At 39.2% G+C, this 25,811-nt stretch overlaps 1 protein-coding gene across 1 annotated transcript in view; it reads left to right on the top strand.

The window, feature by feature from the left end:
* Positions 1 to 21,930, top strand: part of MAL (mal, T cell differentiation protein) — a 36,779-nt gene extending 14,849 nt beyond the window's left edge. Inside the window, exons 2-4 of the mRNA XM_070947974.1 lie at positions 12,866 to 13,033; positions 16,477 to 16,605; positions 21,856 to 21,930. Coding sequence (XP_070804075.1) covers positions 12,866 to 13,033; positions 16,477 to 16,605; positions 21,856 to 21,930 — 372 coding nt within the window. The remainder of the gene's footprint in view (positions 1 to 12,865; positions 13,034 to 16,476; positions 16,606 to 21,855) is intronic.
* Positions 21,931 to 25,811: the final 3,881 nt, after the last annotated feature.

Raw genomic sequence — 25,811 nt, 5'->3', positions numbered from 1 at the left:
TGGCAGGCTAAATAGACAGCCACAAGTGTTATATAAATCTGTTAGGGAAGGGGTCCCCAACCCTTGATCTGGGGACCAGCACCACGGCATGCCAGAAACCAGGCTGCGCAAACAAGTGAAACAGCATCCATGGCAGGGGTGAAATGCACTTGCCTTTGCTTCCGGATCGCAAATGTGAGCGCACGCGTGCACGCTCGCTACATTCACACATGCCTCCTGCACACATGCACAGAGACTTCTGTGCATGCACAGAGGTCAAAAACGGGACATGATGACGTCTGGGGGGCAGGGCAGAGCCTCCCATCATCGGCCCTACCAGATTGCATGATCCAGATAGATCCGGCACTCTCCTACATTTTAGTATTTATAATAAGCTGGAAATCTCTTGTTTGTCTTAAGGCAGGGGTGTCAAACTCATGGCCCGTGGGCCGGATGCATCATGTGCTGGCCCCACCCCCGCCTGGTTTAGTGAAGGGAGAAAAAAGTCCCAATACATCATGTGACACTGCCATGATGATGTGAGTATATACCTTAAGACCCCTGTCTTAAGGTATATAATTCTGGCCTGAATGTACCCTTCCCAAATGTCCAGGAGATAGAGGTAGAATAACTCAAGTGAATTAACAGATGAAAGCTGGGGTTTCTATCCCTATCTAAGGAAAGCTACTGAGCTGCTGTTAAGCATTGAGCAGGAGCTGGTCAAAAGGAATTGCACAATCTGCTGACACACCCTGCAACAAATATTTTAAAACAACCTCTTTTACTGTATCTCAGAAAGCCAATCTTGTATTCAGCAGCAGTTATTCTTGTCCCACCACATTGCAAATGGTACGACGCGACAGAGGAATCCAGTTTGTGCATGAAGTCAGAACTTCTTCTTGACTAACAGTAGAGTTTAGTTGCAGTTAAGTCCTGGGATAGGTTCCAAGTCCAAGCCATAATGGGGGTCATCTGTAAAAAAAAGAAAAAAAGAAAAAAAGAAGGACTGTAGATGCCATTTGAGCTCTGAAATGGGAGGGAAAAAATGCCTTTGGCCTATTTTTTTTAAAAAAATTTGATTTATATGCCGCCCTTCTCCGGAGACTCAGGGCGGCTTACAGTGCGTTAAGCAATAGCCTTCATACTTTTGTATATTCATACAAAGTCAGCTTATTGCCCCCACAAACTGGGTCCTCAATTTACCTACCTTAGAAAGAATGGAAGGCTGAGTCAACCTTGAGCCTGGCGAGATTCGATCTTACTTTAATTGCAGACAGCTGGTGTTAAATTACAGTGCTTCTATCTGTTGAGCTATCCAGGCTCCTATTCTTCAAGCACAGCAGCCATGCTCTTTGACATTGTTCAAAGAAAGGGAGAGCCCTTTTTGAAACATTCCTGTCATTCTCTAATATCCCAATTTTGAAATATAGGACCTGCTGAGTGGGTCTCTCCTCATTCCCAAATACTGTAGTGCTCAGGCTTGTATCCTACTTACCAGGACTTTCTGAAATTTGGATTCACAGTGTAGAACCTCCATTATGGTGTACTGAACCAGAAGCCAGTGGTTTTAGGATAATGTGCTGTGGAAATTCAGGCTCCCGTGGTGAGCTGATGGATCATCCTGTTGTGTAGACACAGAAAATTGACTTGAGTTCAGTTATGTATGAATATGTATGTCCTGCAAACACAACTACTGGCTGAATTAAGATGCTCACAGATTGTGCCCTTTTTCCACAATATACTGTAAAGCTACAGCTTTGGATATTACATACAGTTTATGCATTTCAGTAAGAATTTTTAGCTATAATGCTGTGCTCAGTGGAAGAGGAAAGCTTGGCTTCATTGGTTAGAAGCAAAACAACGACAAGTTGGCTCTGCATGTTTGGACTTTCCTTGTCCTAATTTGTATTCCTAGAATTTCCCCTTCGCCAGAAGTGTCTGTGTGCAGAGGAGGTTGAAATTGCAGCTGCAACTGTACAACTGAAGCATTGCCTTTTTTTTTAATTGAAAAAGTTTTAAAACAAACACAATTTCCCCACAACCCTCCCACCCAGCCCCCCTCCCCCTCCCCAACTTCCCAGAGCAGAACACAAAGTATTTCTATTAACTTTTAACAATAAACTAAATTGCTTAACCAATCATTAAACTAACACCCCCTTAAAAAAAAAATTCTTAACCCCCCATAGATAAAATCCTGCATCTTAGACATAAAACTTCTAATATCACTTATATAGCGCTTATACAGATAAAAGAAATCATTCATAAGCTATTTGATATTTTTTGGTCTGATACTTATTTTGTATATAATCAATCCATCTTCTCCAGTCCTGTATATACCTTTCTTGTGTGTGATCCTTCAAATATGCTGAAATTTTAGCCATTTCAGCTAAATTAGTTACTTTCAATATCCAGTCATCAATAGTAGGCAAAAAGTCCTTCTTCCAATGTTGTGCTATCAACAATCTTGCTGCTGTTATCAAGTTCAAAATCAGTTTAGTCTCTGCAACTGTACAGTCCGTAGTTATACCCAATAAGAACAACTGTGGAATAAATTTCAGTCTTTTTTTAAGAATATTCTGCATCACCCACCAGATCTTTATCCAAAATGCTTTGATTTTTCTACAAGTCCACCATATATGATAATAAGTTGCATCATCACAGTCACATCTCCAACATTTAGCTTGCACATTAGGATACATACATGATAATTTTTTGGGATCTAAGTGCCATCTATAAAACATTTTATAAAAATTTTCTCTTAAATTTTGTGCTTGTGTAAATTTCACATTTCTAATCCAAATCTTTTCCCAAGTTTCCATCATTACTGGCTTTTGAAAGTTTTGTGCCCATTTAATCATACAATCTTTAACCAGTTCCGTCTCAGAGTCTATTTCCAATAAAGCATTATACAACCTTTTAATATGCATTTGTTTTTGATCTCTAATTTGTTTCACCAAATTCTCCTCATTTTGCATGAAGCCAGTTTTTTGATCTTCCTTCCATCTAGCTTGAAGTTGACCATACTGAAACCATGTATAAATTATACCTTCTTCTCTCAATGTATCTAAAGGTTTCAGATACATTACCCCCCTTTCCATAATAAGAAGCTCTTTATAGGTAATCACCTCCTGTTTTTGTTCTATACTTATATTTTCTATTGCATGTCTAGGATTTGCCCATACAGGTATCTTATAATTTAACTTATATTGATATTTTTTTCCAAACCCTCAACAAAGCATTTCTAAGTATATGAGCCTTAAATACTTTATCCACTTTTTTGTCATATAACAAATAGGCATGCCATCCATATAACAAATCATAACCTTCTAGATTCAAAATTCTCCCCTCAGTTAAGTTAAACCAGTCACTAATTTGTGATAAGACCGCTGCTTCATAATATAATCTTAAATTAGGCATTTTGAGACCCCCTCTTTCACGTGTATCTTGTATAATTTTCATTTTTATTCTGGGTTTTTTCCCAGCCCAAATGAAAGTATTAACACCTTTCTGCCATTCTCTCAGATTTTCATCTTTCTTAAGCACAGGTATCATTTGAAACAAAAATAAAAATCTAGGTAACACATTCATTTTAATTGCTGCAATTCTTCCCAATAAAGACAACTGTAATTTTTTCCAATTCTCCATATCCTTCTGTACCTTCTGCCAAAGAACCTCATAGTTATTTTTATATAATTTTGTATTTGAAGCTGCTATGTACACTCCTAGATATTTAACCTTTTTAACTATTTCAAAATCTGTTAATCTTGCTAGTTTATCTCTTTCAAGTATAGACATATTTTTAATTATCATCTTTGTCTTATGTGAATTAACTTTAAATCCTGATACTTTCCCGTATTGATCAATTATATCCAATATATATGGAGCCGACTCTATAGGTTGGGATAAGGTAACAACCAAATCATCTGCAAATGCTCTTAATCTATAATCTTGATGTCTAATTACAATACCCTTCAATTTTTCTGAGTCACGTATTTTATTCAATAGCACTTCCAAAGTCAAGATAAATAACAATGGGGACAGAGGACACACCTGCCTTGTTCCTTTCTCAATTCTAAAAACCTCTGTTAAACCTCCATTAACTATAATTTGTGCTGTTTGCTGCTGGTATATCGCTCTAATTGATTGTGTAAAATATTCCCCAAAGTGCATTTTCTCTATTATTTTAAACAAAAATTGCCAGTTCAAGCGATCAAATGCCTTCTCTGCGTCCAAAAATATAAACGCTGCAGGGACTTGATTATTTTTTTCCAAATATTCCAGTAAGTTTACAATTTGTCTAACATTATATTTCATTTGTCTCCCTTTTATAAACCCTGATTGGTCATTATGAATTATTTGTTGCATAACTGGCATTAATTTATTAGCTAGTATCTTAGCAAAAATCTTGTAATCAGTATTCAAAAGTGAAATTGGCCTAAAATTCTCAGGTTTGATGGAATTTTGATCCTCCTTTGGAATTAGTGAGACAAAGGCTGTTTTCCAGGAAGGTGGTACTCCTCCTACCTGTATTTTATTAAATAAGATTTTGAGTGGTTCTAGCATTTCAGATTGTAAATGTTTATAATAAACAGCTGTTAGTCCATCTGTTCCCGGAGCCTTGCCTATTTTTAATTGTTTAATTGCCCCAACAATTTCCTCGGAAGTTATTGGCTGATTCAATCTCTCTCTCTCTGTTCCAGCGTTAATTCAGGAATCTCCATCTTTAAATATCTATCAATATCAACATCTTGAATTGCATCTTTAGCATATAACTTTGTGTAGAACTCCAAAAAAGCCTTTTTTATTAAATTCTGTTGGTAAATCTCCTTTTTTTCTTTTTTTAATGTGCATTAGGTGTAGGAAGCAACACAAATTTACAAATAAGAAGACATTGTTTTCTGCAAACCAAACAGGGCAATTGCATAACCAACAGCTTAAGTATAAAAAAAGAAAAGACAAATTTGGACTCATAGACATCTTAGTGTGGCAGATTTGAAATTGCTGACGTCTTCTGGTACCCCTACCTTTTAAAATATTTAAGTTGTTCATCTTTCAGTGTTCAACCTGCATATGTGCAAATAAATGCAAATATTACAAAACACCAGTTTTGTACTTGATACAAAGAACTTGGTAATCTTTCACCATCCAGTGAATCTTTGCTCCTAGAACTTCTTGCCATCTGGAGAAGTGGAATTGAGTGAAATAATGATTAGAACATGAGCAGTGGAAATGTTTGCTGTACTTCTGCAAGTAACTCTGCCCACAGTTATAGGGCACTGTCAATGATTTTCCCCTTCCATTTCTTCTCCAACAATTCAGAACAATATTCTTCACTTCCATTGACCTCTAATTGCTGGGAATAGCTACCCATTGGTAGAGTGCAGCTATCAGGATAGAATATAATAAATGTTTGGTCCCTGAACTGCTGCAGCTCTTGGATTTACAAAATCTCCTTAGCCACTACCAAGAGGTGGGATTCAGCTGGTTCTGTCCGGCAAGAGTGCACCCCTGGGAAAACAAGTCACTCATCAACTTCATGATATTGCGAAGAAGGAAACATCCTTGTTTTGCTTGTAGGGGAGTTGTAACTGAGCCATACTAAAAATGGTCTGGCTTCCAAAGACAGCCTGCCTGTGTGCCTGCCTGCCTCTATCTATCTATCTATCTATCTATCTATCTATCTATCTATCTATCTATCTATCTATCTATCTATCTATCATCTATCTATCTATGTATCATCTATCTATCTATCTATCTATCATCTATCTATCTATCTATCTATCTATCATCTATCTGATCATCTCTCTGCCTCTCTTGCTTTCCCTCCTACTCTCTGTCATTGTCTGTCTCTGTCTCTCCCTCCCTCCCTCGCTCTCCCCCTCCCCCCTCTCATCTACAGTATCTCTATCTCATATCATAAGAGCATCCAGGTCCAGAGTTGCTTCTGAACAGTAGTGGGTTCCTCTTACCTTCGCTACCGGTTCGGAACTGGGAGCGTGCGAGCGCTTCACTCATGCACGGTGCTTCTGTGCATGCGCAGAACCTTTTGCACATGCGCAGAGCATCCGTGATGATGTCTGGACGGGTAGGCAGAGCCTCCCGCAGCTGCCACTACCGGTTTACCCGAATTGGGGCGAACCAGTAGAAACCCACCACTGCTTCTGAAGCAATAGAAAGCTCTTTTGTGGCAGAGCCCATAGATGTCCTTCAAACAATGGATCAGAAACCTCAAGATTCAGTGATTATAATTTAGTACAAGGAAACTAAACAGTACATGTTAGCAGTGCTAATAATGTATTGTTATTGTGTTGCTTTAAAACAAATAATTTCACCTGGAAAAAAACCTTAAAACCTGCATTACCTGGGGCTACTTTACTTGGCCTCACTTGGGCATCACCATTTTCTGTTTCTCCACAAACAAGTGGAGCTCCTGGAACTGAAAATATTTCTTCCTAGGAGAGAGGTGGGGTCTGGAATGTGAGCATACAGTGCAGCCTTTTCTAAAGCTGTTGCCTTTAGATGTATTGGGGCTACAGCAGTGGTGGGATTCAGCCAGTTTGCACCACTTCGGGAGAACTGGTTCTTAACTTTCTGAGCAGTTTGGCAAACTGGTTGTTGGAAGAAATAATTAGGGCAGAGAACCGGTTGTTAAATTACTTGAATCCCACCACTGGGCTACAGTAACCTACAGCATAATTGCCTATTCTTATTGATTTCCTCCAAGAGGCTATGGTAAATATCCATACATTGTCTTGGATCATCTGTGGTTCTTGACTCAAATTAATCTACTTATGATCGCTCAAGTGAAAAGAGCCATTACACAGACCTCAGACAAAATATGTGTCTTCAGTCACAACTTCCTTTTCCGATGTATGTTGTCCAGGGAAATCCAAATTATGGGTAAATTTCTACAGGGATTATTTACATTAGAATTGGAATTATTAGCTGGGAGAGATGTCAGGAGAAACATGCATTTTACCTAGAGAACAATCTTTTCAAAGTTCCCATGTACCATTCTTGTTTATTATATAGTGTAGACAATAATTATTTTTGATAATGTTGAAGTCTTGTTTTCAGAGTAAAAAGTAGTACAGAATTTAGGAAAAATGTGTGTATGATGGTGGTTTAAACTATGTTGCTTCTTTGTTTTGCATGCCTTTTTAAGTTGCTTAGATTTGGCCCAGTTGAAGCAGGATAGAAATCACAAGTCAGGAAAATAGCAATGCTGTATATTTAGTGCCCTTACTCTGAGTAATTCAAGATGAGAAATTTTAAGTGGAATTTTCTCTCCCTATTTTGTCTTCACAAAATGCTCGGGTGATAAATTCCTGCACGCTGATAGAAATCTTCCCCAAATCAAATTACAGTCAGCCCAACAGAACAATTTACCAGATAATTGCAGAGTAAATTATTAAGATGTAAACCTAGGGGAGGTGGAAGAGGATATAGTATCTAATCAGCCTCCTTGGCTCTGGTTCTTAATGGTAGAGTTTTGGTTCTAACTGATATTTTTGATAAATTTGCAGATGATAGTAAGCTGGCAGGAATAGCTAACACCCTAGAAGATAGGCTCAGGATGCAGATGGATATTGACAGACTTGAACACTGGGCCCTATCTAACAAAATGAAATTCAGTGTAGAGGAAAGTAAAGTCTTACACTTAGGTAAGAAAAAGAAAAAGCACACATATAAACTGGATGAAACCAGGCTTAATAGCAGTGACTGTGAGAAGGATCTTGGAGTCTTAGTGGACAACCAGCTAAATATGAGCCAGCAGTATGCAGTGGCAGCCAAAAAAGCCAATGCAATCCTAAATTGCATTAACAGAGGGTTACAATCAAGATCAAGTGAGGTACTAACACCACTCTATAACGCCCTAGTAAGACCACCCCTAGAGTACTGCATCCAGTTTTGGTCACCACACTATAAAAAAGATGTTGAGACTCTAGAAAAAGTGCAGAGGAGAGCAACCAAGATGATTAGGGGACTGGAGACTAAAACATATGAAGAACGGTTACATGAACTGGGCATGGCTAGTCTAGTAAAGAGAAGACCAGGGGAGACATGATAGCTGTCTTCCAATACTTGAAGGTCTATCACAGAGAGGAGGGGGTCAAACTATTTTCCAAAGCACCTGAAGGCCAGACAAGGAATAATGGATGGAAACTGACCAAGAAGAGATTCAACCTAGAAATGAGGAGGAACTTTCTGACAGTGAGAACAATAAACCAATGGAACAGCTTTCCTTCAGAAGTTGTGGGAGCTTCATCACTTGAGACTTTCAAGAAAAGATTGGACTGCCATTTGTCAGAAATGGTGTAGGGCCATGAGGGTGAACCTATGGCACATGTGCCAGAAGTGACACGCAGTGCCCTCTCTGATGGCACGTGAGCTGTTGTCCCAGTTCAGCTCCACTGCGCATGCGTGCGCACCTCCCACTGGTCAGCTGGTCTTCAGATCTCTGCCAGACATACACGGGGGTGGATGGGAGTATGGGGGGCACTTGGTCCAGAAAAGGTTAGCCATCACTGGTGTAGGGTATCCTGCTTGAGCGGGGGATTGGACTAGATGACCTACAAGGTCCCTTCCAACTCTGTTAATCTGTTAAAATCTTATATAAACAAGAACCCTTATTGGATTCAGCATTACTTGTTTCAGCCACGTGTTAGTGCTTTAAGAGGAATTTCTATCCATGTATGCAAGCAAGAAGATTTGAAAGAACCCACACTACTAGCCGAACCAGAATTAGCTGAGAAGGGCAAATGAAAATGTTTTCAAGGCTGGGAAACCAAGGAATAAGAAAGCTGTCCCAAGTGGGGAGCTGATAAAGTATTGTCCAACTGACAAACCATATGAAGCCATAGTTTGTTTAAAAGGATTTATTGAATCACAGTTGGCTGAGTTCTCATAATACTTTAAAAGTCCCAAATCATGGTTGTCAAAGCTCAACCAAGCAGATTCAAATAAAGCATGGGATAGCTAAGTACATGCAGCCTATTTTCCTATCTTAAAACTGCCTGTCACTGGTTGCTTCTCTTGTTGTTTGCTGTCTGACAAACACTAATGCAAAGTAGAAGACCTTGTAAGCAATAAACACAATGAATTGGGTAAGGGAAGATTGATGCAGTGGCAAAACAGCTACTTGATAGGAAATGTTTATAAACTATGAAATATTGTGTATCTGCCCATGACAAAAATGCAAGGTTTTCTGAGCATCCTTGAACCCAAAGCCCTTCCTTTCTTGGGAAGGGTTGAATTATAGCTGACTGCTATAGTTACCCTGAGAGTTGAAAAAGAGATTTAATTATAACTAGAGTTGGGTGTTGTTTGAACAAAGCCTGTGTCTGCTTTGGCAGTCAATGCAAAGTTACTGTGTAACAATTGATTGCATTTCTTTATTAAATTTATGTAGTCACTCATCTCACACTTGTGATTCAATTGCAACTGATAACTAGGGCCATTGTGCCTTTGTTATGAAAGGAAAATGTAAACAACATGCAAATGTGGTACCTTATTAGTTCTCTTGGAAACTATAGCTCTATCAGTAGTGAGTTGTAGCAAGGTGTCTGATGGGCAGGGCTGGATTTAGATGAAAAGAGGCCCTAGGCTGTTCCACTTATGAGGCCCTTTCACCTATAGTGAAAGTGTAATTTAATTTTGCTAACAATTTGAATGTAGGCACCTCTTGATCTTGAGGCCCTAGGCTGAAGCCTAGTTAGCCTATAGGAAAATCCGGCCCTGCTGATGGGAAACAGAGAGTACAAACCTGCCATATTTAGGCTTTATTCTCACATCTCCTTTGAGTTCCAGGGACCTGGTTATAGCTGTTTCCCAAGGGAAAGGGACTTACTCAGGCAGGTAATTAAATCTCCAAAATATGTTTTGGAGAGAAGGTGCCCCATCCTTTCACCTGGAATCTGAAGGAAATGGAACAGGAAATTCCTTCTCTAGGCTAAGCCTTTAAATAAATGACTCCAGCTTCCCCTTTTAACCAGCATTATCAGGGCAAGTGCTTTTGAAATAAATAGTACAGAACAAAGAAAGTAGTGGGAGAATAAGTTAGCTATACCAAGTTATAGGGAGCCTGGATCATCCTACAAAAGCTTGCATTTGTTACTCTGCTGCAAGCACATAAGCAAAGAGATAGATAGACAGAAATTGTGAGCAAAGATAAAAGGGCACAACTGAGCAAAGCAGTATTGAAATAAAATATTCCCAATACTCCTGCCTATGCTTTCTGGATCTTGACAACTTGACTGATTCAGTTTTTCTACTGCTTTTGAGCACATCAGAGCCCGAAATCCAGTCAAAAAACCTCCTATAGCCCTTGTTGTTCTCATGACCTGAAGCCCAGAAGAAGAAATCCTGCTCCATTTCTCACTTGGAAAAGGCTTTAGAACTTCTGAAATCCTAAAATCTGTAAGCAAAGTGTTAGATGACAAATCTACTACATACTAAAAAGAAAGCAATAAAGCAAGTATCAGTAGTAGAGTTACAAAGGTCAGAGCTGGGAAAAGAAATGCTGGCTCAAACCCAAGCTTCAAAGGAACCTATCTGTTAGCAAAGTGCTGGATGGCAAATATGAAACTAAGAAAATGAGTTTGTGCCAACTGAGTCAATGGTTCAACATCATCTAGAATCCGAATCCTGCCAAGAGTAATATAGTTGCAGAAGATGGTAAACACTGTATCACACTGGTAACTCATTAGTAAGCTCTTCCAAGACCCCTGAAAGAAACTGATATATGGATGAACCAGTGTTTACATATGGATATATCCATAATGCTTTTCCATTGGTGGTAAGTGACATCTCCCGGTACTTAGCTTGCCCTGATGGGATTTCAGATAGACACTTTGTCATCATTCATGATCAGGGAAAATGTGCTATCAAGCTATAGTTTTTCATGTCATGTGCCTTGATTTGGGGTCCTAGAGAGTACATCTCTAATAAATTGAAAGACAAAAAGGACAAGTATAAAAAGTGGAAATAGGGGCACATAACTAAGGCAGAATATCAGCAAATAGCTTGAACCAGCAAAGATAAAGTCGGGAAAACTAAGCCTCAAAATGAACTAAGGCTTGTGACAAAAGTCAAAAATAACAAAAAATAGCAATAGCACTTAGACTTATATACCGCTTCACAGTGCTTTACAACCCTCTCTAAGCAGTTTACAGAGCATATTGCCCTCAACAATCTGGGTCCTCATTTTACCCACTTTGGAAGGATGGAAGGCTGAGTCAACCTTGAGCTTGGTGAGATTTGAACTGCCAAATTGCAGTCAGCCAGCAGTCAGCAGAAGAAGCCTGCAGTACTGCACTCTAACCACTGCGCCCCTGTTTCTTTCAACATGTAAAAAACAGAAAACATCAAGAAATGGTTGATCCATTAATGGGAGAAAATGACAAAAAGGTGATGAGCAGCAGGGAGAAAGAAGAATTGATTAATTTATTTTTTAATCTGTCTTTATACAAAAGGAAAAAACAGTCCAACCTACTCCCCCCCCCCAAATACTGTAAAATGCAGACTAGAAATGCAAGTCAAATAAACAAGAAAATGGTAAAAGTACAACTGTTCACTCTAGACAAGTTCACATCATGAGGTCTAGATGGATTACACCCCAAGGTTCTGAAGAAATTGGCAGACATGCTCTCAGAACCACTGAATCGTGTCTTTCAAAGATCCTGCAGCACTGGGAAATTACAATAGGACTGGAAAAGGGCTGATGTAGTTCCCATCTTCAAAAAAAGAAAAAAAAAATAGATCCAGAAAATACAGACCTATCAGCCTGGCATCAATACCTGGGAAGATACTGGAAAAGATAATCAAACAATGGATCTGCAAGCACCTAGAGGTGAACAAAGTCATAACCAGAAACCAACATGGGTTTGTCAAAAACAGATCATGTCAAATAAATCTTATTGCATTTTTTGACAAAGTGACAAAATTAGTGGACCAGCGAAATGCTGTGGATATATTTTACTTGGACTGATAAAGTAGACCACAACCTCTTACTTGATAAGATAGAAAAATATGGGTTAGACAGCAGCACCACCACATGGATTCATAACTGGCTGACTAACTGCATTCAATGTGTAATCCTCAATGGAACTGCATCTACATGGAGAGAAATATGCAGTGGGTACCCCAGACTCTGTCTTAGGCCCAGTACTCTTCAATATCTTCATCAATGATTTAGGCTGGCGGGCCCGCGGGGGAGGGCCTTCTCTGTGGCTGCCCCAGCTCTCTGGAACCAGTTACCTCCTGAGGTCCGGACCATCCCCATCCTATTGGCCTTCTGAAAAGCGGTGAAGACCTGGCTTTTCCGGCAGGCCTGGAGCCTTTGATCTCGCTGTTGCGATCTTGTGAGATCCGGCCATGAATGGTGTGAATGGGTTTTAATATTTTAATTTTAAATGTTTTTATAATGGTTTTTTAAATGCATTGTAAGCCGCCCTGAGCATATAAATTGGACTAAATAATAATAATAATAATAATAATAATAATAATAATAATAATAATAATAATAAAACTCAGGAGCCCGTTTTCGCTGGCAGAGTGCTCGGGCCACCACAGGCACCCCCGACATGAATGACATTGAGCTGGCCACGCCTACCCTGGCCATGCCCACCCTGGCCCCCAAGGTCAAAGACAACCCTGATGTGGCCCTCAGTGAAATTGAGTTTGACACCCCTCCTCTAGGAGAACAAATGGATATAAATTATTTTTAAAAAAATTAACTGCATTCTTCTAAATCTGTTTTAAGTCTTGTAAAGATACCATGTCTGGATTTCTATAACTTGTCTGTTTTAGCATAGTCTAGCACATTATGAAAATCTAGTCAACATGTTACTTATTACTGATAAACTATTTTTATATTTTCTTGTAGGTCTTTGGTGGCCTGGTATGGATCCTTGTGGCTTCTACCAAAGTTTATATGGAAATAAGTCAAGGCTGGGTGATGTTTGTCTCAGTGTTTTGCTTTGTAATTTCTACACTTCTTTTCCTCTTATATTTGTGTGGAGCTCACGGTGGAAAAAGCGCTTGGGTTGCTTTGGTAAGTTTACTTCAGAGAGATTAATATTGCGTATGTTAAATCTCATCTCTTTCCAAATTACCAGATCTTACAACAATGCATCATATCCTTCCTCACTCCTGAATTTAATTTACATGATGTAGAAAAACTGGTGAGCTATACAAAAGGAAGATGCATTCTCAAAGTATTGAAGCAAATGGCTTCAGATGATGGCAGTCTAGCCATTTCTGTCCCTTCATCACAGCTTGTTATGATCAGCATGTGTGAGAAATCCTAACTTTGGACTTCATGGATATATCCAGCTCATTCACCCTTATAAGTTCCACTTATCTTCTTCAGTTCTCATTCATGTATCATATGCAACATTCATACCACCAAATTATAATATTTATTATTATTTAACAGTTTTTGAGTCCCAAATTATACACATGAAAATTTAGATTTATAATCCTGAATTTCCTTCCTAGTTAAGAATAATTAAAATAACTGACAATATAAAGTAATTTCTCATTAGGTGCATATTTAAGAAGAACTGATAACCAGTCATCTTTTTGACCATTGAGATGTGGGAAGATGTTAGTAACTATAATTCTTGGCTAGTGAGAACATTGAGTAAAGATAAATTGTTTTCACTGATCTCTGGAATGTTATCTTCAGATTGTAGTCTTCCACAATGCCGCCATACCTCAGAATGAATAGTTCAGCTACTGATCATTGGGATTCTTATTCCTTCTAGCCATTCTATGCCCACATTTCATCCTATAATTTGGGACAGAAAAGGTCTTCCTGCCCATTCTAGAACTACTTCATTCGTAAGTTATGTCTGCAAATGGATCAATTGTTCTAGCATGACTTTTTGATTAAGCTGATCATTAGTCATGATCCTCTTTTATTCTTGCCCTTCGGTTTTTCTGAAACCTTCCTAAAATTTTGTGTCCAAACCAAAACTCAGGATGGGACCTAATCAGTGCAAATTCTACTGTTTATGAGTTAGAAACTGTATTTCTATTGATGTAGACCAGATTTGCATTTGTTTGCAGCCACATTATAGATTCACTTAACTACTATTTCAATATTTTCAAAAATATCACTGTGAAGTCATTGATTTCTAAGTACATGACTTTACATTGATCTTAGTTAACTTTCATAATATTTCTTTCAACTATTTCTGTAATTAATCAAGGACGATTTTGATTTTTGTTGTATTAGTTGTCCCACAAAATTCAGTCTTATTTGAAAAATTGGTATGCATTCTTGTCTGTCAAATACTGAAGCGTGAATCTTATGGCACTGCGCTTGATACATCTCTGCAGTTTGATTTGGAACCATTGATGGACACATTTTACATAAGATTTTTGAACACTCTATGTATTCATTTAATCGCTAGGACATGTTTCCCTTATTATATACCCAATTAAGTCATATAATGTTTACAAAAGCCAATTTGGTGTAGTGATTAAGGCATTAGGCTAAGAACTGCGAGACCTGAGGTTCTAGTCTTGCCTGTGATACAAACCCACTTGTATGACCTTGGGCTAGTCACTCTCTATTAGGCCCAGGAATGACAATGGCAAATCATTTCCAAAAAACCTTGCTGAGAAACTAGTCCAGGTACTCTACTATCTATTAAGGAATTTACCTGATTGAATGAGATAATGTTAGTGTAGCAAGACTTATTTTTATCAGATCTATATTACATTCTGTTACAGATCAATCACTTTATGCTTTTTCCTAGAATCTCCCCAGACATCAGTATTAGCATTATAATAGTCAAAGAATCCTCCTCTTTCCTAATTTTGAATATAGGGACAATATTTTCCTTTTCCATACATCTGATATTTCATACTTTCTCCAGGAATTTTCATAAATGAAAATAAATGAAGCATTGATCAAATCATTGATTCACTTAATTTCCTTAGATATGCTAGGATGCAATTCCTTAACCTTGGGGATATTCCCATGACTCCCCCCCCAGTTTCATTATTCAATAATGACAACTTAGACAATTTAGAACTATGCCGCCTTCAGTCTGACCTAAGCGTAGTACATAAAATTATCTGCTACAATGTCCTACCTGTCAATGACTTCAGCTTCAACCGCAATAATACACGAGCACACAATAGATACAAACTTATGGTAAACTGCTCCAAACTCAATTGCAGAAAATACAACTTCAGCAACAGAGTGGTCAATGCCTGGAATGCACTACCTGACTGTGGTTATATCCCCAATCCCCCATAACTTTAACCTTAGACTGTCTACTGTTGACCTCACCCCATTCCTAAGAGGTCTGTAAGGGACGTGCATAAGCGCACCAGTGGTGAAATCCAATTTTTTTTTACTACCAGTTCTATGGGCGTGGCTTGGTAGGCGTGGCGTGGCTTGGTGGGCGTGGCAGGGGAAGGATACTGCAAAATCTCCATTCCCACCCCACTCCACGGGAAGGATACTGCAAAATCCCCATTCATTCCCCACTTCTGGGGGAAGGATATTGCAAAATCTCCATTCCCACCCCACCCTGGGGCCAGCCAGAGGTGGTATTTGCCAATTCTCCAAATTACTCAAAACTTCTGCTACCGATTCTCCGAACTGCTCAAAATTTCTGCTACTGGTTCTCCAGAACCTGTCAGAACCTGCTGGATTTCACCCCTGGTGCCTACCATCCCTATTCTACTGTCCCCATTTATTAATATTTTTAGTTGGTTTTAATATGGGTTTTTAAATTGTGGGATTTTAATTATGCTAAATTAATTATATATTTTTTATTGTTCTTCAGTTTTTAACCTTTTGTGAGCTGCCCCGAGTCCTATGGGAGAAGGGCAGCATATAAATTTAACTAACTAACTAACTAACTAAATAAATAATATCCATTTCCTGTATTCATAATCATGTTTATACTTATATCTGTTATATTATACATATTTGACAAATAAATAAAATAAAAAAATAAAAAATAAGAAAACTTGCACAACTCTTGAAATCCTCATAATCAAGCTCACCATGCTTTGGCCATTTATACCACTGCTTACTAAAACCAATTATGTGCCAGCAGTCCATCAATGAAATAATTTAGACAGCGGCTAAAAAACAAATTTCTCCTATTATCACTTTTTGTCCAGTTAATTATTCATCTACAATATTCCACTTAACATTTTTTTGACTTGAATTGAAGCTGATTCAGTGTGGCTTATGACTGAATAGAAGAAAACAACTTGAGAACGTTGCATAAGCTAAAGGAGGTTGTGGTATTGTTGTGCCATGCTTGGCGCAAGTAGGAAAAGTCATTACTGATGTTACAGCATTTTCTAAATGGCCATTGTTAAAAAGGAATGCAATCGGAACCATCTGCTCATTTTAGATGCTTATAGTGGCACAAGGGTGAGATGGAAATGTTGGTGGCTGCATATAAATAGCAGAATTTGCAGAGTTCTTAAGACTCCCCCCCCCATGTCCTTTTTTTCCAGGATGCTTTCTACCAGGTAATTGCATCACTTTTCTATTTGAGTGCAGCAGTTGTGCAAGCCTACACGACAATACAAATGAAGGATGTTCTTGGCAAATTCAAGGATTACCAAATAGATATAGCAGCTGTGGTGAGTATATGTCCTTCAACTAAAATTGAAATGACTCATTAATTAGGGCAGGATTCTTCAATCTGCTGCTTTCCAAATGCACTGGGCAAGTGAAAGAGAACTGGGTTTAATTTACAAATTGGAAGTGAATGGAATGTTGTGGGTTTTTTGGGGGGGTTAAAAACTTTTTGGGTACAAATTTTTTTTGATTAATTTGATAACAATTTCTTATTTTATTATTAAAATATAAAATGGCTGAGACAGTTACTGTCTTGAAGTAACATCTTGCCAGTTTCTCATATATTTGGGTGCTGCTTCAGAGCTGTTTTTTACCTTAATATGAAAATGGAGTAACAGATATAAGGCTGAGATATCTCTGATATCTTTAGATGACAGCTCCGCTTACAATGAAGAATTCTGTTAAAAAGGTATTTTATAATAAGTGAAGCTATTTGTGTGTTTATCCCAGTAGTGTCTGCTTACCTACAGTTTTTTTTTCATGGATAATTAGTTCTCAGGGTTGAGTCTGGAACTTTCTGAGACCAGAATGTGCTGTGCCTCTGAATTATGGTTCTCCTCAAATGATAGGCATATATAGTTATTTATTTTATTTTTTATTTATTTATTTTATTTCGAATTTATATACCGCACCTTCTCCCGAGGGACTCAGGGCGTTGTACAGCCAGATAAAAACATACAATACAAACATTAAAAACAATTAAAAGGATATATATTAATTTGGCCCCAATTTAAAATAACAAACCAATTTAAATATTTAAAAAATATGTTAAAAAATATGTTAAGCCAGCCCGGCTTGCTGAAAAAAGAAAGTTTTAAGGGCACGGCGGAAGGCACCGAGGTCTTGGATTCTCCTTATCTCTGGGGGCAGCTGATTCCAGAGGGTAGGTGCCCCCACAGAGAAGGCCCTCCCCCTGGGGGTCACCAGCCTACATTGTTTGGCTGATGGCCCCCCGAGGAGGCCCTCTCTGTGGGAGCGCACAGGTTGGTGGGAGGTCATCGGTAGCAGCAGGCGGTCTCGAAGATAACTAGGTCCTATGCCGTGGAGCGCTTTAAAGGTGGTAACCAACACCTTGAAGCGCACCCGGAAGACCACTGGGAGCCAGTGCAGCTCACGCAGGAGCGGTGTTATGTGGGAGCGCCAAGCGGCTCCCATGATTATCCGCGTGGCCGCATTCTGGACCAGTTGGAGCCTCCGGGTGCTCCTCAAGGGGAGCCCCATGTAGAGAATGTTGCAGTAGTCCAGGCGCGAGGTGACGAGGGCATGGGTGACTGTGCACAGGGAATCCTGATCAAGAAAGGGCCGCAACTGGCGAATCAGGCGAACCTGACAGAAGGTCCCCCTGGTTATTTCATTTTCATTTTTTTTCATTTTATTAAATTTGTATACCGCCCTACTCCCAAAGGACTCAGGGCAGTGAACAGGCACAAAATAAAACACATAAATACAACAGTTAAAACATGATTAAAACCCAATTAAATAATTTGTGCCCGAGACAATTTAAAACTCCCAATAATTTAAAACGAATTAAAATTTCAGTTTAAAAATTTAAAAGAAGGGGAGAAAATTAGGCCAGGCCGGCCTGCTGGAATAGGAGTGTCTTCAAAGCACGGCGGAAAGTGTGCAGACCCGGGATCCTCCGTATCTCCGGTTACAGCTGTCAGATGTTCCTCCAAGGACAGCTGCGTATCCAGGAGGACTCCCAAATTGCGCACCCTCTCCGTGAAGGCCAAAGACTCGCCCCCAATAGTCAGTGATGGAGTCAACTGACTATATTGGGATGCCGGGAACCACAGCCACTCAGTCTTGGAAGGGTTGAGCTTGAACCTGTTCCTCCCCATCCAGATCGGCACAGCCTCCAGGCACTGGGACATCACTTCAAGGGCATCGTGGGGGTGGCCTGGGGTGTACAGCTGGGTGTCATCAGCGTACTAATGGTACTTCACCCCAAAACCATGGATGATCTCACCCAGTGGCTTCACATAAATGTTGAACAGAAGGGGCGAGAGGACCGACCCCTGAGGCACTCCACAAATGAGAGGCCTCGAGGTCAACCTCTGTCCTCCTGCCAACATGAAATGCAACCGGTCTGAGAGAAAGGAGGAGAACCACTGTAATACGGTGCCCCCCATCCCCAACTCCTCCAACCGGTGCAGCATGATACCATGGTTGATGGTATCAAAAGCCGCTGAGAGATCTAACAGGGCTAGGACAGAGGAGCAACCTTTGTCCCGCGCCCTCCAGAGATCATCCACCAACATGACCAATGCCGTTTCGTGCTGTGCCCAGGCCTGAAACCCGACTGGAACGGATCTAGATAGGACGTTTCCTCCAGGAATTGTGGAAACTGTTGCGTGACCACACTATCAGCAACCTTCGCCACAAAGCGAAGGTTGGAGACAGGACGGTAGTTGGCTAATACTGCTGGGTCCAGGGAAGGCTTCTTGAGAAGAGGCCTCACCACCGCCTCTTTCACAGCAGTGGGGAAGTAACCCTCACCCAGTGAAGCATTTATAATTCCCTGGAGCCAGCCTCGTGTAACCTCCCGGGAAGCCAGTACTAACCAGGAGGGACACGGGTCCAGTAAACATGTGGCCGCACTAAGTCTCCCCAGAATCAGGAGTCATCAGGAGTCACAGAGTTAAACTCTTCCCAGATAACATTCTCAGGACTGTTCCTCGTCACCCTGCCGGAACCTACCCAGTCAGCGTCCAAATCCCCCAGGATCTGAGCGATTTTGTCATACAGGTATCATCCGAAATCCTCAGCCCTGCCCTCCAGGGGGTCCTCCCACGCTCCCGGGTAGAGGAGGGAGCGGGTCACCCTGAACAGGGTGACCGGACGATTCTCTGATGATGCAATAAGAGCGGAAAAGTAATTAAACTTTGCCGCTTTTATCGCCACTAGTAGGTCTTAATATGCGACCTTACCAGTGTTCGATCAGATTCAGCGAGACTGGCCCTCCAACTGCTCTCTAGGCATCTTTTCCGGCGTTTCATCTCCCTCAGCTCCTCGGTGAACCAAGGAACCAAGGCACCAGGTCAGAGGCTGCAAAGGCACAACTCGATCCAAGGCCCCACCAGCCACCCGGTCCCAGGCGGCCACCAGGTCCTCGGCCGAGTCATGCGCCAGATCCTCAGGAAGTGGCCCAAGTTCCATCTGAAACCTATCAGGATCCATCAGGCGCCTGGGGCGGACCCATCTTATTGGCTCCACCTCCCTGCAGCGGGGTATGGCGGTTCGAAGGTCCAGGCGAAGGAGCGAGTGATCTGACCATGACAAGGGTTCCATGTCTATACCCCCTATAACAAGACCACTCAACCACTGGCCAGAGACAAAAATCAAGTCCAGAGTCCAATTTATAAAATAAATTGGCTAAATGACATTATGGACATTAGAGATTTAAGAAGTGCTGGTTTTTTGGCTGTGATTTGAAATTTATTGCAAATGTATAACACCTTTTGCAAATGTATAACACCTTTTGGCGCTTAATTCAAGATCCCAAACAAAACTATCTATGTATATTTTGTGTTGACTTCATCTTTATCTACGGGTGACTCTAAAGAGAAAAAGACTATATATATAGAAAATGCATTTAACTAAAATGGCTGAAACTGAATGTGAACACAATCAGGTACTTTTAAGGTATGTGTGGGTGAATCTGTCAACTACAAGAATATAAATGGATTATTGTATAAAGCAAAAGTCAAGGATAACTTCTTCCTTCACTCTCTGAAAAATACAATAACAGTACAATACAAGTCACTGTGGAAAACAAACAATTAAGATTTAGAGATTATATTAGGAATTGCAGTATATAAATCTTAGGGCAGATTGTTATATAAGGTTACACATAGTACTAGACATAACTTATTACAGTAATAACAGTCATGTCTTTGCATTTTCATTAATAAACAAAAATCAGATTCTTATGAGGCGTTAACATTGAGATTAAGAGTGCTGACAAGTCTTTACTGTTGTGCATGGCCTTTTGTCTTTGTTCCTTATTGATGCTATGATACTTTTAGGAACCACAACTTTGGCCTTGGAATAAATTCTGGTTCCATAGGGATTGTGGTACCTCTAACATATGTTTTCAATTGAATGTATAGGGAGGGTGTATAGGGAGGGTGTATAGGGAGTTCACTATATGTATAATCTGAAAATCCTCATCTATTTATTGTACTAGTGAGAACCCCAGTTAAGAGATTCTAAAGTTTCCTTATAAGACACTCAGCTGAGTTTATTTATTTCTCACATTTATAAATCTCATAAAACCCCCAAAGTGTGACCAGCTAAAACCAAAGAAATTTATATTAATTTCAGTTGGATGGACACACCGACTTAATTCTGCTCTTCAGGTTATTGGTTGGACAACAGATTTAGGTATTTTCCAGTCCTGGATCAGACATAATCCCCCTGATGACAATATAACTTTGTGATCAGTGTTTGCTATTGCGATTCAGCTTTTTTTATTATGAGTTAATTATTAAAATTAGACTTTCTCTAAAATCTCAAGGCAGTTTACTTGAGGGTCTCCTTTAATTTTATTCTTACAAAAGCAAGTGTGTGGGTAGAAAGTCAAACAGAAAGGTGAGTACTGATTAGCTATTGATTCTCTGTGAACTCCCAAACTCCCAAATGTGTCCATGTGCATCATTGTGCAAGCTATTCAAATAGTCTGGATAAATTTGGGGAACATTTGAATCTGGAATCAGAGATATTGGGAAATGGAGAATCTGGTACAGTAGAAGTGTTCTTAATATTTAAATATTAATAATATTTAATATTGCAATCTTAGAGGACATCTGCAAAGCAACATGGATACAGTGGATCTATGTACAACCTACACAGACATTAGAAGAGCAAGTCCTCATAGCTTGAAGCTCTTATTGATACTTTGCAATAGTAGTAACATCCAAGTGTGGTGGATCGGCTGATAGTTATGCTGTGATGATGATGATGATGATGTGTGTGTGTGTGTATAAAATCAGCATACAATAAATGTGCCTGTGATGTATCCCAAAAGCTGATTGTACTAAAGTAAAAAGAGAGAAGGGGCTAAACAGAAAATGTTTCTGTGCTGGGACAGAAAATTAATAGCAAAGGCAAGAAAAAATGACAGTAAGACTGTTGCTCTGGGAAAAGGTCAGTGTTAGGAAAAGCCGGAAGAAAATTAGAAAATGACCACAGGACCACATGACTTTGACTGGCCAAACTCCCAAGCTAAATTCTCTTCTCTTTTCTTCTAGGTTTTTGCATTTGCAGTCACACTGACTTACGTAATTCATATGGTGTTCTCCCTCCTGAGATGGAAATCTTCTTAAACCCAACGTTCTATGGATTTTACAGACATATTTGTTATTTTGTAAAGAACTTCCTTTAGAAACCTTATATAAACAATAATATACTTTATTACATGTCAATAGTAAATTTCTTTATCAATATTTACCCCTAATCTTTGAACCCCGGATTCCAAGTCCTTGTTAGAAGAGAGTGAAGGAAACTGGGTATCTACCTTAAAATACATTTGTATTACAATGTCTTTTATGTAAATGGACAATAGATTGTAATTTACAATTATGTAAATTGTACAATAAAAAACTTCAAGTTCAACTTTTAGATGGAGGCTTTTTTTTTTTTTTTCATTTTCTTCAGAGGAGTAATCTACCAACATGAATAATGATGTGGCTAAGTTTGTTTGCATCATTAAATTAGATTGATGATGTTATCTATTTTGGGTAATGAAATATTTACGAGCAAACCACCATTCTCAGAGAGAACCAAGAACTTCACATTCAACCCTAAGCTATAGATACTCTCTTCTTCTGGAACACTACATTACTTTGAGCGATTAAAACGATTTCAAATACCGGTACTTCAAAAAGGATTGGGAAAAGTAGCGATGCATGTCTGTGTGAGAAAAATTCATTTATTCTAAGCAAAGCATAAATTAAGTAGTAAATATCCAATTTTTAAAAATTGTAATATCACTTGGTGGTCCGAACTGATAATGACTGGTCTGAAAACAGATGTAACAGTTATGGTGGTGTACTTGTCGGAAATGATCTACACCAGGGGTGTCAAACTCAAGGCCCGTGGGCTGGATCTGGCCCGCAGGATGCTTAGATCTGGCCTGTGGGGCTGCCCTGGAAACAGCAAAGGACCAACCCGTGGTGCCTCTGCCAGAAAAAATGGAGCAACGGCCTCCCGCAGTCCTCTGTAAGCGAAAATGGAGCTTCCTAGCTCCATTTTTGTTGGCAGAGGACTGTGGGAGGCCGTCACGATATGAGTGACATTGAGCTGGCCATGCCCACCCTGGCCACACACCCCAGGTCAAACACAACTCTGATGCGGCCCTCAATGAAATCAAGTTTGACACCCCTGATCTACACCAACTAATTCTATGTTGGGGATTGTTAAATTTAAAAAGAAAAATAAAGCTGCCAGTAAAAGAAAGGAAAAATATAGGAAGATTTGGGTGTGTGTGTTTGTCATTAGAATTTAGGATGAAATATACCACGTTGAACACATGGAGATTTAGGGCAGACAAAAAAAGATACAAAAGTACAAAAGAGGGAGGGAGGAACTTGAACAGGTGATGACCAACCCTAGAACCTGTTCAACCAGATTATTTCCTTATGGTTCCTCCCACAGGAAATTAGTAGCCATGACTTTCTGAGAAAATCTTAGAAATTGGTCTTTATAAAAACACACATATCACAAAAAAAATCTCTTTTTTTAAAAAATTCCTAATTATAGGAATTAGGAATCCTTGTGTTAGTGTATGGTGAAAGTTTTTAAGGACAAAATAAATCAGTGAATCATTTATTCAGTGAGAACATAGAAAAAGTATCTCCCAGCCATAGAATATACAATGCATCGCACAACTGTAAAGGCTCAGAATAGGAGCAGGTTACCTAGGGAAATACTCCTTTATTTTGAATTGAGAGAATAGAGTAGAGTAGAGTAGAGTAGAGTAGAGTAGAGTAGAGTAGAGTAGAGTAGAGTAGAGTAGAGTAGAATAGAATAGAATAGAATAGAATAGAATAGAATAGAATAGAATAGAATAGAATAGAAAATAGAACTGGAAGTGACCTTGGAGATCTTCTAGTCCAGCTCCCTGCTCAAGCAGGAGAACCTATACAATCTGAGACAAGTGACTGTCCAGTCTCTTCTTAAAAATCTCTAGTGATGGAGCACCCACAATTTCTGAAGGCAAGCTGTTCCACTGGTTAATTGTACTTACTGTTAGGAAGTTTCTCCTTAATTCCAGATTGCCCCTCTCTTTGATCAGTTATTTCTTGTCCTGCCTGCTGGTGCTTTGGAGAATAATTTGACCCCCTTTTCTTTGTGGCAGCCCCTCAAATACTGAAATACTGCTATCATGTCACCCCTAATTCTTCATTTCTTTAGACTAGCCAGACCCAAAATCTGCAGCCTTTCTTCATATGGTTTAGTCTCCAGGCTCTTGATAATCTTAGTTGCTCTTCCCTGAATTTTTCCAAAGTCTCAACATCTTTTTTGTAGTATGGCAGATATTTTGTAGATGTCCAGAAGTAGATGAATTGCAAGGTAGGAAGGATTTGCTGAAGGGTTTTGACTAAGCATCAGAATTGCCCTGGAGAAATCCTGGAGACTGAATAAATTGCCCAATGACTACAGGAACACAAATGTCCCTATTTTCAACAAAGCGGAAACAGAATGAGAATGTTAAGCCATCCAGTTTGACATTGGTACTGGGATTCTATAGAAATCCATTAAGCAGTTGCTCTGTGGCTACCTTGAAAACAGTGTCATGATCAGTAGAAATCAGCATGGATTAATCAAGAATGTCTCATCAAACTATCCATATTTCATTTTTGATGGAGTAATTTCACTGTAACAGTGAGAGGGGATATATTAAAGAAATTGACACATACCCCATGATGCATGTATTCTGATTACTACTCTGTTTGAGTCAGGCCTAGATAATATAACAATTAAATGAATTTATATCAATAATCATTTAAAGTTCCCCAACATACTGGAAGGAGATAACTTCTTCAGATGCGTCAAGTTCTCCATTCAACATTGACAGATTTTTTAATTAATGATTTGGATGAGCAAACAACATAAAATTGGATGGTATAGATAAATAGCTAGAAAACTCATAATGACAAAGACAGATGCAAAGCTTTTCATTTTAGGAAGCATAAATCACATGTTTGGTTAATGGTAGTTTTGAAAAAGATCTTGAAATGATAATATCAGTTATCAGTATGATATAGCCACAACAAAGTCCAATGCAATTTTAGGCTGTGTGTAACAGTTTTTAAGTCTTCTTCAGTTTATTTATTTATTCACAACAAATCAATCAAATGACTCAGGGCAGTAAACAGATACTTTCAAGCAGAAATCTCTTCCAATCTGAGAAATAATTCCACAGCCAATGGTACTGAATGCCAGTGACAGGCTCAGTAGGAAAGATCCTAACTGAGAATATCCATGAGTGGTCAATGCTGAATTCTGAACAAAATGGACCCAAATATTTATTTCCTTTAAAAACCGGTGTGGTTGATTCTCTGGTTTACTCAATGGCTCAAACACAATGATTATGGTCGCCAGTTCTAGGTATCACTAATTCAGAGACACTAGAAGACATTCAGAAAAATGCAAGCAGTAGATCAGGGAACTAGAAATTAAATCTTCAGACAAAAGACTGAAGGATCTATTTATTATTAAGAAGGGAAATTGAAGGAATATGACTCTGCAAGTATCTGAAGAAGAACTTCATTGAAAAAAGGCCAAGAATGTTCTCTACTAATTCAGCACAGGGAATGATAAATTTAAATTACAGGAAGGTAGATTATGTTTGAATATTAGGAAAAACTTCCAAACAATAAGAGTAATTTTACCATGAAACTAGTTATCAGAAGAATGGTCTCTGCTACAATGTATGCATTCTTGTAAACTGTGGACAGTCAGAAGATTTTAATCTGATTCTTGCACTGAGCATGGGGACTACTTGGCTACTCAACTCCATGATGCTATGATTTTATGCATTTTGAGGACTATGTTTGGCAGCCCAAATTTTGCCACATTGTTCCTGATGCGGAAAGGACTTCTATGTGGAATATACTAGCTGAGTTGTATATCTTACTCATCATGAATATGACAGAACTTTTAATCAGCCTGGAATATGGGAGGTGTCTTTTATATGATAGCC

This window comes from Pituophis catenifer, unplaced genomic scaffold, assembly GCF_029215685.1.
Source record: "Pituophis catenifer annectens isolate HBS135680 unplaced genomic scaffold, rPitCat1.0.hap2 SCAF_1, whole genome shotgun sequence".
In the NCBI taxonomy this organism is placed as follows: domain Eukaryota; kingdom Metazoa; phylum Chordata; class Lepidosauria; order Squamata; family Colubridae; genus Pituophis; species Pituophis catenifer.
Note: the sequence above shows the minus strand (reverse complement) of the source record. Positions and strands in the feature narration are given on the sequence as shown.